This window comes from Ylistrum balloti, unplaced genomic scaffold (genome assembly GCF_031769215.1).
Source record: "Ylistrum balloti isolate Yb309-2 unplaced genomic scaffold, AGI_CSIRO_Ybal_v1 Utg370962, whole genome shotgun sequence".
NCBI classification, from domain to species: domain Eukaryota; kingdom Metazoa; phylum Mollusca; class Bivalvia; order Pectinida; family Pectinidae; genus Ylistrum; species Ylistrum balloti.
In genome coordinates, this window is record NW_026782541.1 from 279493 (window position 1) to 292534 (window position 13042).

The 13042-nt window shown below is 38.3% G+C and overlaps 1 protein-coding gene across 1 annotated transcript; it reads left to right on the forward strand.

The window, feature by feature from the left end:
- The first annotated feature begins 558 nt into the window (after nucleotides 1-558).
- LOC132559733 (leucine-rich repeat-containing protein 74A-like) lies at nucleotides 559-12096 on the forward strand. Its single transcript, XM_060224359.1, has 10 exons — nucleotides 559-784; nucleotides 925-1100; nucleotides 1804-1911; nucleotides 2169-2262; nucleotides 2604-2653; nucleotides 4342-4423; nucleotides 5972-6057; nucleotides 10836-10986; nucleotides 11591-11730; nucleotides 11944-12096. Exons 1-10 carry the CDS (start codon nucleotides 559-561, stop codon nucleotides 12094-12096), a joined length of 1266 nt encoding a protein of 421 aa, XP_060080342.1.
- Nucleotides 12097-13042: the final 946 nt, after the last annotated feature.

A 13042-nucleotide genomic window follows, 5' to 3' on the forward strand; every position in this document is an offset into this window, starting at 1 on the left:
GCCGTATAAGGAATCCCTGTTGTTTATAATTAGGTTTGAAACGTCCTTTAAAGATTGAATGTAAGAACTGGACAGGTTATGGGTCAAGAATCAGATGTGATAATAATTATAATATAACCTGTCTCACTATTTCTTGTAATAGTCGTTGTATGTGACATACATCTTAAGTGTACTGAGAGCAAACCGCCTTGTATTCTTTCTTTCCTTTTTATCAGTCATCTGGTAAAAATAGACTAAGAAACATTAGTAAACCAAAATCCTACAATAGTGTTAATGTACATATTTGTACGTACCTCTATTTGACGGCTGTTATCGTGTGTTTGTATTGGTAATAAAAAACACTGAGATCACAGGTCGGCTGGCGCGTGTCGTGAACAAGCCGATTAGTGTACGACCACCAATTGTTTTGACTGTATCCTGAGCCATAATGGAGCTGGTTTTTCTCTGTTGATGGTTTAATAGGATATGATTGTATTGTAGATATTAAGCCGTCCGTGTCCTTACGCCAGCTCGAGGTCGTCCTATTATCAGTCTTTACATTCGCATTGCTAAACAGACATGTTTTCTAGGGACCGTATGCCGATCCATCACAAAATTAACCCTTCAGACCGGAAGCGGATAGTGCGAACTTCATCCCGACATTCCACAGCGAAGACACGTCCTTCTGTTTCCAAGGATTTAGAGGAAAGTTTCTACATCACTACTGCTGTGGTTCCCAAAGGTTCAGATGGATACTTTGACGTCACACTGGAGAGTCCGCTTGGCTCCGATAGCGAGAAAGAAGGTGAGAGAGGCACGCTGTGAGTTGTAAATGACGTGCATGTGTACGTGCTGGGTATAAACGTGATGTTAGTCTTATATTCGTTTCATATTCACAATTATTCGTTTGACATTTTAATCTGATAAATATTGATATGTCTACAGACAAACCAGATGATGCAAAACAATCAGAATGTGAGCGAGTCTACCTGGCTGCCTGTAAACAGTGCCGAGTTGCCCCGGGGAAGGGCGTACTACAGGGACTTGGTACACAGCGGCTGTCCGTGAAAGGTCTTCAGCTGACATCACGAGATATTGAACCAATCACGTACGCTCTCACTGTAAGTGACGAAAGCTCTTGTCTCGTCTTGTCTCATATTTGTTTGTCAGCCTAACGTCTCAATTGGCTCATCATCATTAAAATGGGAGCCAACACATAAATATTTGATGGCAGTACGTGGTCTGCCGTTCGTACTAAAACAACTATTTAGCATTATTTCTTGTGAAGCACAGAATGCATCTTTCGGACGTTACATGTGTAAATTATATCTAAGCTACTTAAATTTGGAGATTGATACTGAAATGGTAAAGAGGGGTTAATCTGTGATTTCAACAGTCAAGAGTTTTCGCTCTTTATTAAATTTCATTCATGGTACGTCTGTTTGTCTTGGTTCGTTCCATCGTCATTTCAATTTTGAGACTGCTCAGAAATACAAAGTGATGGACACTGGTCACATATGTGGGGTTGCTGTTATGATCTGATGATTGTTAGTGCTCTTATCGTAAAGTTCTGGTCATATTTTCTATGACTCATTCACCTGTGAAAGCCAAGAAGACAACGAAGAAGAAAAAAGGTTTCCGGGATCTCTCTAGGATATCATGTTTTCTAAACAGCGTAATGCTAAAAGCAGAAATGTGCAGTCATCAGAAGAGGACATGATGGACCAGGATTGTATTAAAACAGGCCAGTCATTGGATAAGTAATCTGTGTAATACACCATTATTGTACGTATATTACAATGAACCTTTGTTTTTCTTTGACAGAGAAACCACCACGTGACCACACTTGATGTCTCCAGTAACGATATCGGCAAGGACGGTTTAAACAACATAATACGCATGCTTGACGAGAATATGTCTTTAACGAATCTGGTGAGTGACGACATGTTTATTTCTTTAAGTTATTCTAAACATAATATCAGTTGTTTTAAAGGCGTTCTGTATATTGTCTGGCACAAGCTCCAAATAGGAAACATTCTATATATAGAAACTGTAACAAATCCTAAGATTATCTTTATTGGTTAACTAAATATAAATTTTACACTAACAGTTAAAGATGTTCTATATATAGTTCATGTAAGTGACCACCAACATGAAAGTTTAATAAATAATACTTGTCTTTGCTATAGAATATTTCTCACAACAATGTGGGGACGACAGGAGCCCGGCTATTGAGTGAGCTGATTGCGAACAGTAAAATGCTTAAAACTATATCTGCTTCCGGTAAGTGAAACAGTCGATTCCTGAAGATAAATACCTAATCGGCTCCTGTAGATTTAAATCTAACCATTCTGTCGACTCGCGGTAGAGATTTTGTAGTGTTCAAAGAAGCGACTTTCCGCTCTCTGGACAAACATTCTATCGCAATGACGAGAATCTTTTACCGCAGACATGGAAAAACGATAGTGAACGATTAATTGATTGTTGACTTATATGGTGATTGTAAATATCAAGGAGACAATATGGCCACTGACGAATATTAACGAACGAAGTAGACGTATCGCCTCCCGGATAATATAGAATTTCCTCGGACATTTCATGGATATGTTTATCCTTGTTTTCAGGAAACAAGTTCGGCGATGAGGATGCTTCTTGTATAGCCGAGTCTCTAAAGGTAAGGAAAAGGTAAAACAAAGGACGTAAAATTCTATATTAGACAAGACACCAAGGTGAGATAAATACAACAAAGGACGTAAAATTCTATATTAGACAAGACACCAAGGTGAGATAAATACAACAAAGGACGTAAAATTCTATATCAGACAGGACACCAAGGTGTGATAAATACAACAAAGGACGTAAAATTCTATATTAGACAAGACACCAAGGTGAGATAAATACAACAAAGGACGTAAAATTCTATATTAGACAAGACACCAAGGTGTGATAAATACAACAAAGGACGTAAAATTCTATATTAGACAAGACACCAAGGTGAGATAAATACAACAAAGGACGTAAAATTCTATATTAGACAAGACACCAAGGTGTGATAAATACAACAAAGGACGTAAAATTCTATATTAGACAAGACACCAAGGTGTGATAAATACAACAAAGGACGTAAAATTCTATATTAGACAAGACACCAAGGTGAGATAAATACAACAAAGGACGTAAAATTCTGTACCAGATGAAATATCATGGTGAATACAACAAAGGACGTAAAATTCTATATTAGACAAGACACCAAGGTGAGATAAATACAACAAAGGACGTAAAATTCTCTATCAGACAAGACACCAAGGTGTGATAATTACAACAAAGGACGTAAAATTCTATATTAGACAAGACACCAAAGTGAGATAAATACACCAAAGGACGTAAAATTCTATATTAGACAAGACACCAAGGTGAGATAAATACAACAAAGGACGTAAAATTCTGTACCAGATGAAATATCATGGTGAATACAACAAAGGACGTAAAATTCTATATTAGACAAGAAACCAAGGTGTGATAAATACAACAAATGACGTAAAATTCTATATTAGACAAGACACCAAGGTGAGATAAATACAACAAAGGACGTAAAATTCTACATTAGACAAGGCACCAAGGTGAGATAAATACAACAAAGGACGTAAAATTCTATATTAGACAATACACCAAGGTGAGATAAATACAACAAAGGACGTAAAATTCTATATTAGACAAGACACCAAGGTGAGATAAATACAACAAAGGACGTAAAATTCTATATTAGACAAGACACCAAGGTGGCATGAATACAACAAAGGACGTAAAATTCTATATTAGACAAGACACCAAGGTGAGATAAATACAACAAAGGACGTAAAATTCTATATTAGACAAGATACCAAGGTGGCATGAAAACAACAAAGGACGTAAAATTCTATATCAGACAAGACACCAAGGTGTGATAAATACAACAAAGGACGTAAAATTCTATATTAGACAAGACACCAAAGTGGCATGAATACAACAAAGGACGTAAAATTCTATATCAGACAAGACACCAAGGTGTGATAAATACAACAAAGGACGTAAAATTCTATATCAGACAAGACACCAAGGTGTGATAAATACAACAAAGGACGTAAAATTCTATATTAGACAAGACACCAAAGTGGCATGAATACAACAAAGGACGTAGAATACGATACCAATCATCTATTTATAGATTTAGCATACATTTCCAAATTAACCCGGAAACTTAATAATTTTCGTAGTTTCGAAGGATATTCATATCACAGGTACTGACTTGTTACCGTTATGATTATCAGCTAGATTTTGTATGACAATTAATGGGTTTGGTTTTTTCTGCATTGCTTTACACAGGTATCTCGTGTTCTTCAGTCCTTAAATCTAAGTCATAATAACTTCCATGAGCGAGGAGGGGAAACACTGGCAGAGGGAATTGGTAAGTTGTATGTCGTAATATCTGTCACTAGAGAGGGGAAACACTGGTACATGAAATTGATAGGATAAATAAAGCAATAGCTGGCACTAGAGAGGAAGAGACACTGGCAGAAGGAATTCGTAGGTTGTTTGAAACAATAGCGTTCTTTAGAGACGAAGACAGACTCGTACAAGAAGTTGGTAGGTTGCATGTAGCAAACGTTTTTACGAAAGAGGAAGAGACACTGGTACAAGGAATTGGTAGGTTGTCTGTAGCAATAGCTTTCACTAGAGAGGAAGAGAGACTGGCACAAGGATTTTGTAGGTTGTCTGTAGCAATAGCTTTCACTAAAGAAGAAGAGACACTGGCACAAGGAATTGGTAGGTTGTCTGGAGCAATAGCTTTCACTAGAGAGGAAGAGAGACTGGCACAAGGATTTTGTAGGTTGTCTGTAGCAATAGCTTTCACTAAAGAAGAAGAGACACTGGCACAAGGAATTGGTAGGTTGTCTGGAGCAATAGCTTTCACTAGAGAGGAAGAGAGACTGGCACAAGGATTTTGTAGGTTGTCTGTAGCAATAGCTTTCACTAAAGAAGAAGAGACACTGGCACAAGGAATTGGTAGGTTGTCTGGAGCAATAGCTTTCACTAGAGAGGAAGAGAGACTGGCACAAGGATTTTGTAGGTTGTCTGTAGCAATAGCTTTCACTAAAGAAGAAGAGACACTGGCACAAGGAATTGGTAGGTTGTCTGGAGCAATAGCTTTCACTAGAGAGGAAGAGAGACTGGCACAAGGATTTTGTAGGTTGTCTGTAGCAATAGCTTTCACTAAAGAAGAAGAGACACTGGCACAAGGAATTGGTAGGTTGTCTGTAGCAATAGCTTTCACTAGAGAAAAAAGATAGATTGGTACAAGGATTTTGTATGTTGTCTGTAGCAATACCTTTGAATAGAGAGGAAGAGAGACTGGTACAAGGAATTGGTAGGTAGCGCATATCACACAAGTGTTGATTTATAGATAGTTAAAGCCGTATAAGTCTAACATACTACATAGCTGGGAGGGGGGAGATTTACAGGATATACGCTAATATAGTGTAAATTAAAGGCAATAAGGGTGAATAAGTAATTAATAGATATCATGCTATACTAACTATTAGAAGTAAAGAGACTTGGCTGCTACTTATTACTACGAAAAGGTCATGTTAAACAAAGGTAAAAAAAATTAAATTTATGAATTATGATAATAAAACAAATGAAACGGGTAAAAAAACAGTAGGTTAACAGTAAAAAAAGACTAAAGCACTGAAAGACACCAGATTCGCAGACACTGGCACGTGTTATTGGTATGTTATTTGTTTGGTTTATACCGAGTTTTGACGACTTTAAGTGAAAGAACGCCAAAATGTGTATCGTTTATATAACATAGGATTAAATAAAGCAGCAATGTTGATATCACTCACATAGATATTGTGTTTATAAAATCCCGGGACAGAGAAAACTGGAAGTAAAATTACAAAAGTTACTCGATCGCATGGAGGAATGCCTATTAATTATTTTTTATATGTTTCAGAAGAGAACACGTCATTGACAGACCTTGACCTCAGTTGGAATCACCTTCGTCTCGGAGGAGCTATTGCCATTGCGGAAGCCCTTAAGGTTATTATGATGGAAAACACCTTCGAAAGTATTAACCGCAGAGTATTTATGTGAACCAGTTTATGTGAAGATGTGTAGTGTAAGTGTGAACCAGTTTATGTGAAGATGTGTAGTGTATGTGTGAACCGGTTTATGTGAAGATGTGTAGTGTATGTGTGAACCAGTTTATGTGAAGATGTGTAGTGTATGTGTGAACCAGTTTATGTGAAGATGTGTAGTGTATGTGTGAACCAGTTTATGTGAAGATGTGTAGGGTATGTGTGAACCAGTTTATGTGAAGATGTGTAGTGTATGTGTGAACCAGTTTATGTAAAGATGTGTAGTGTAAGTGAGAACCAGTTTATGTGAAGATGTGTAGTGTAAGTGAGAACCAGTTTATGTAAAGATGTGTAGTGTAAGTGAGAACCAGTTTATGTGAAGATGTGTAGTGTAAGTGTGAACCAGTTTATGTGAAGATGTGTAGTGTATTTCTAATCTAGTTTAGGTGACAGTCTTTTGTGCGTATGTGTAACCTAGGTTCAATCTAGGTTCCTCGAAGTGGTGTATGTATGTGTAACCTAGGTTCAATCTAGGTTCCACGAAGTGGTGAATGTATGTGTAACTTAGGTTCAATCTAGGTTCTGTGAAGTGGTGTATGTATGCCTGACCTTGGTTATGTGAAGTGGTGCAGGATATGTGTGACTTTGGTTCTGTGAAGGGATGTAGCATATGTGTAACCTAGGTTATGTGAAGATGTGTAGGGTATGTGTGACTTTGGTTCTGTGAAGGGATGTAGCATATGTGTAACCTAGGTTATGTGAAGATGTGTAGGGTATGTGTGACCTTGGTTATGTGAGGTGTGTTGGATATGTGGGACCTTGGTTCTGTGAAGGTGTGTAGGGTATATGTGTACTTGGTTCGGTAAAGGTGTGTAGGGAATGTGCGAACTATTCTGTAAAGGGATGGGTGTAGTGTGTCAGTAAGTGATATCCTGTAAAGGGATGTGTGTAGTGTGTCGGTAAGTGATATTCTGTAAAGGGATGGGTGTCAGTAAGTGATATTATGTAAAGGGATGGGTGTCAGTAAGTGATATTATGTAAAGGGATGTGTGTAGTGTGTCAGTAAGTGATATTCTGTAAAGGGATGTGTGTAGTGTGTCAGTAAGTGATATTCTGTAAAGGGATGGTGTAGTGTGTCAGTAAGTGATATTCTGTAAAGGGATGGGTGTCAGTAAGTGATATTCTGTAAAGGGATGGGTGTCAGTAAGTGATATTCTGTAAAGGGATGTGTGTAGTGTGTCAGTAAGTGATATTCTGTAAAGGGATGTGTGTAGTGTGTCAGTAAGTGATATTCTGTAAAGGGATGTGTGTAGTGTGTCAGTAAGTGATATTCTGTAAAGGGATGGGTGTCAGTAAGTGATATTCTGTAAAGGGATGGGTGTAGGGTGTCAGTAAGTGATATTCTGTAAAGGGATGGTGTAATGTGTCAGTAAGTGATATTCTGTAAAGGGATGGGTGTAGGGTGTCAGTAAGTGATATTCTGTAAAGGGATGGTGTAGTGTGTCAGTAAGTGATATTCTGTAAAGGGATGTGTGTAGTGTGTCAGTAAGTGATATTCTGTAAAGGGATGTGTGTAGTGTGTCAGTAAGTGATATTCTGTAAAATGGTGTGGGTGATATTCTGTAAAGGGATGGTGTAGTGTGTCAGTAAGTGATATTCTGTAAAGGGATGTGTGTAGTGTGTCAGTAAGTGATATTCTGTAAAGGGATGTGTGTAGTGTGTCAGTAAGTGATATTCTGTAAAGGGATGTGTGTAGTGTGTCAGTAAGTGATATTCTGTAAAGGGATGTGTGTAGTGTGTCAGTGTGTCAGTAAGTAAGTGATATGTCTGTAAAGGGATGTGTGTAGTGTGTCAGTAAGTGATATTCTGTAAAGGGATGTGTGTAAGTTTGTGATATTCTGTAATGGGTTGGGTGTCATTAAGTGATATTCTGTAAAGGGATGTGTGTAGTGTGTCAGTAAGTGATATTCTGTAAAGGGATGTGTGTAGTGTGTCAGTAAGTGATATTCTGTAAAGGTGATGTGTGTAAAGGGTGTGTCAGTAAGTGATATTCTGTAAAATGTGTGAGGGTGTGTCAGTAAGTGATATTCTGTAAAGGGATGGGTGTAGGGTGTCAGTTAGTGATATTCTGTAAAGGGATGGTGTAATGTGTCAGTAAGTGATATTCTGTAAAGGGATGTGTGTCAGTAAGTGATATTATGTAAAGGGATGTGTGTAGGGTGTCAGTAAGTGATATTCTGTAAAGGGATGTGTGTAGTGTGTCAGTAAGTGATATTCTGTAAAGGGATGTGTGTAGTGTGTCAGTAAGTGATATTCTGTAAAGGGATGTGTGTAGTGTGTCAGTAAGTGATATTCTGTAAAGGGATGGGTGTAGGGTGTCAGTAAGTGATATTCTGTAAAGGGATGTGTGTAGTGTGTCAGTAAGTGATATTCTGTAAAGGGATGTGTGTAGTGTGTAGTGTGTCAGTAAGTGATATTCTGTAAAGGGATGTGTGTAGTGTGTCAGTAAGTGATATTCTGTAAAGGGATGTGTGTAGTGTGTCAGTAAGTGATATTCTGTAAAGGGATGGATGTAGTGTGTCAGTAAGTGATATTCTGTAAAGGGATGTGTGTAGTGTGTCAGTAAGTGATATTCTGTAAAGGGATGGGTGTAGTGTGTCAGTAAGTGATATTCTGTAAAGGGATGTGTGTAGTGTGTCAGTAAGTGATATTCTGTAAAGGGATGTGTGTAGTGTGTCAGTAAGTGATATTCTGTAAAGGGATGTGTGTAGTGTGTCTGTAAGTGATATTCTGTAAAGGGATGTGTGTAGTGTGTCTGTAAGTGATATTCTGTAAAGGGATGTGTGTAGTGTGTCAGTAAGTGATATTCTGTAAAGGGATGTGTGTAGTGTGTCAGTAAGTGATATTCTGTAAAGGGATGTGTGTAGTGTGTCAGTAAGTGATATTCTGTAAAGGGATGTGTGTAGTGTGTCAGTAAGTGATATTCTGTAAAGGGATGTGTGTAGTGTGTCAGTAAGTGATATTCTGTAAAGGGATGTGTGTAGTGTGTCAGTAAGTGATATTCTGTAAAGGGATGTGTGTAGTGTGTCAGTAAGTGATATTCTGTAAAGGGATGTGTGTAGTGTGTCAGTAAGTGATATTCTGTAAAGGGATGTGTGTAGTGTGTCAGTAAGTGATATTCTGTAAAGGGATGTGTGTAGTGTGTCAGTAAGTGATATTCTGTAAAGGGATGTGTGTAGTGTGTCAGTAAGTGATATTCTGTAAAGGGATGTGTGTAGTGTGTCAGTAAGTGATATTCTGTAAAGGGATGGATGTAGTGTGTCGGTAAGTGATATTCTGTAAAGGGATGTGTGTAGTGTGTCGGTAAGTGATATTCTGTAAAGGGATGTGTGTAGGGTGTCAGTAAGTGATATTCTGTAAAGGGATGTGTGTAGTGTGTCAGTAAGTGATATTCTGTAAAGGGATGTGTGTAGTGTGTCAGTAAGTGATATTCTGTAAAGGGATTGGTGTCAGTAAGTGATATTCTGTAAAGGGATGTGTGTAGTGTGTCAGTAAGTGATATTCTGTAAAGGGATGTGTGTAGTGTGTCAGTAAGTGATATTCTGTAAAGGGATGGGTGTCAGTAAGTGTTATTCTGTACAGGGATGTGTGTAGTGTGTCAGTAAGTGATATTCTGTAAAGGGATGTGTGTAGTGTGTCAGTAAGTGATATTCTGTAAAGGGATGTGTGTAGTGTGTCAGTAAGTGATATTCTGTAAAGGGATGTGTGTAGTGTGTCAGTAAGTGATATTCTGTAAAAGGTGAGTAAGTGATATTCTGTGTAGTGTGTCAGTAAGTGATATTCTGTAAAGGGATGTGTGTAGTGTGTCAGTAAGTGATATTCTGTAAAGGGATGGTGTAGTGTGTCAGTAAGTGATATTCTGTAAAGGGATGTGTGTAGTGTGTCAGTAAGTGATATTCTGTAAAGGGATGGTGTAATGTGTCAGTAAGTGATATTCTGTAAAGGGATTGGTGTCAGTAAGTGATATTCTGTAAAGGGATGTGTGTAGTGTGTCAGTAAGTGATATTCTGTAAAGGGATGGTGTAGTGTGTCAGTAAGTGATATTCTGTAAAGGGATGGTGTAGTGTGTCAGTAAGTGATATTCTGTAAAGGGATGTGTGTAGTGTGTCAGTAAGTGATATTCTGTAAAGGGATGGTGTAGTGTGTCAGTAAGTGATATTCTGTAAAGGGATGTGTGTAGGGTGTCAGTAAGTGATATTCTGTAAAGGGATGGGTGTCAGTAAGTGATATTCTGTAAAGGGATGTGTGTAGTGTGTCAGTAAGTGATATTCTGTAAAGGGATGTGTGTAGTGTGTCAGTAAGTGATATTCTGTAAAGGGATGTGTGTAGTGTGTCAGTAAGTGATATTCTGTAAAGGGATGGGTGTCAGTAAGTGATATTCTGTAAAGGGATGTGTGTAGGGTGTCAGTAAGTGATATTCTGTAAAGGGATGGGTGTCAGTAAGTGATATTCTGTAAAGGGATGGGTGTCAGTAAGTGATATTCTGTAAAGGGATGTGTGTAGTGTGTCAGTAAGTGATATTCTGTAAAGGGATGTGTGTAGTGTGTCAGTAAGTGATATTCTGTAAAGGGATGTGTGTAGTGTGTCAGTAAGTAATATTTTGTAAATTAATTTGATTGGTAAACGAAGGTGTTAATCAAGCTCCGCACTGGTTCAGTAATTTTTAATGTTTTTCTCCAGGAGAATAAAACGCTGGAGACCCTCAATATCGCCTGGAATGGATTCTCTAACGCTGGCTGTAAGGTTATTAGCGGTAGCCTAGAAGTCAACACCAAACTGCATACACTTAACCTTAGTAACAACCGCATAGGATACGATGGTGCCAAAGCGGCACCTGGTCCGAAGGGCCAAGTAAGTTTATGCCATGTGTGGCGTCCGTCTATCCTTCTGTCCAATTTAACCCATTTCCTTTTAACGATTTCTACTCAGTAACCAAGATTCCAAGAAACATCATATTTGACTTGTGGTGTCCTGGGATAACAGTAGGCAAAGTTTGCGGAAAGAAAATGTTTTGACCCATATTCAACTTTACAGTGCTCATATTCGTTAAAATAGTCAAATGACAGAGGCCTAGAATCATATGAAGCTGTTAAATGATACAGCTCAATACACTTTTTTGGATGGAAAGGTTATTGGAATAAAGCCTAACAAAGTTTGCTAAATATCAAACTCAAACGTCTTTTGAATAGCCCAGAATCATGATAATTACCCGGTAGGAGCGAGGTGATAAAGCTTGACCATGCTTACGTATGGAAGGGGTCTGACCAGAAAACTATTGGTTAGTCGGAAGATTCATGATATTCAGCCCTGAGTGCTCGATTAAATTTTAGGATGGCTTAAATTACTAGGATTGTAAGACGAGATCCAGATGTATTTGTGTACAGCAATGATTACTAGGTGAGCTATGCAGGCATTTGTTTTTTTTTTTTTTTTTTTCATGAATCCATTGTATAATCAACTGGCCCTTCTATTCCTACAGCTCAACTTGAACTCGCTGTCAACACTGGGTGCGTTCGAGTTATTGATGGCCATTAGAGACAATCCAGGGAGTGCAATTGAAAAACTAGAATTACAGGTAGCTTTTTAAAAATCTAAATCATACTAATCTCCTACATACTCATCGTCTGTATCATTCTTCATATCTTCTCAGTCATTCTGTTTATTCTCATCTGATTAAACGTGTATCGTTTGTAATGCATAATGAAACGAAAGTTGATGCTAGTATAAGATCAATATGATGAAAGTTATTTGTAAAAACAGCTGAAATCATGATAATGCTTGATTACAGGAGGTTCCGGTGCTGGCGTCCGCTCAGATTATAGAGCAGGAAATCAAGTCTGTCCGTCCGTCCTTTATCCTCATCCATGACGTCGTTGTGCTCTCGGACGATCACCTCGCTCTCTCCAGCGTCATTAACAAACGGAAGGTCACCAGTAGTTGACACAGGATAGTCGTCAGCTGGATTTAATGTCGTGAGCTAGCGTGTCCACACGACCTAAAGGCTATTTAGTGTTGTAAAATCACACTTCCTACAGAATGGACCGCCATACCATGGACGTTAATGGGCACAGACATTATTATGTCATAATCGAGTGATGTCCTCGGAGATGTCACACCACATACATGTTAATAAATATAAACTTTATTTATTTTACAACAATTGCAAAACAAGTTATGTCAATTTATACTAATCACTCTTGTTGGCCCGGATGTAGGCGGGCGAGGGGTCTTATTGTCGGAGGAAACCGGAGTACCCGGGGAAAACCCACGTGGTCGGGCAGGTGACCCCTTACCTTTTCACGTCCGTGATGGGAATCGCACCCCGGTCGGCTAGGTGAAAGGCGAGTGCGTTACCACTGCGCCACCCGACCACATATATGTTATTACGTGTGATGTCGTAATATTGACCGTGACATGGAATTGTTATGGGGTAACCAACTCACGAACTGTGTCGGATTATTGCAAAATTAAACAAAACTGAGGTTACCTCCCCTGATTAAAAGATGACAATGGATAACGATAAATATTTCTGAACATTACAACTGACAACTTAATAAACTTGTCATTACATACATGTAATGCCATATGACTGTTTTACCTGTATTGTCCTAAACTTTTCATAATGTTTAATGTTATAACTTGTGATTCCCTAAACCTGTCATTACGTATTATGTCACTTATCAGTATTTTATTGCTAGGCTTCTGGCTTACTAGTCTGATGCTCAACCGAGCGAGTTAAAGAGAGGTTTTCCCTAGCCGAGCGGTATACTGCGGCTAGTATTTACCAGAGTAACATACTGGTAACCTTAACTTGTCATAAAGTGTGATGTTATATAACAGAGACGGCGATTTGTATTTCTATTATTTATTTGTTATGTTAGGATTTT

Coding starts and splice junctions, on each gene's coding strand:
- LOC132559733 (XM_060224359.1), top strand. CDS start 559: ATGTTTTCTAGGGACCGTATGCCGATCCATCACAAAATTAACCCTTCA. Junction 10,987..11,590: donor ATACGATGGTGCCAAAGCGG/CACCTGGTCCGA, acceptor TTTTTTTTTTTT/TCATGAATCCATTGTATAAT. Junction 11,731..11,943: donor TTGAAAAACTAGAATTACAG/GTAGCTTTTTAA, acceptor GCTTGATTACAG/GAGGTTCCGGTGCTGGCGTC.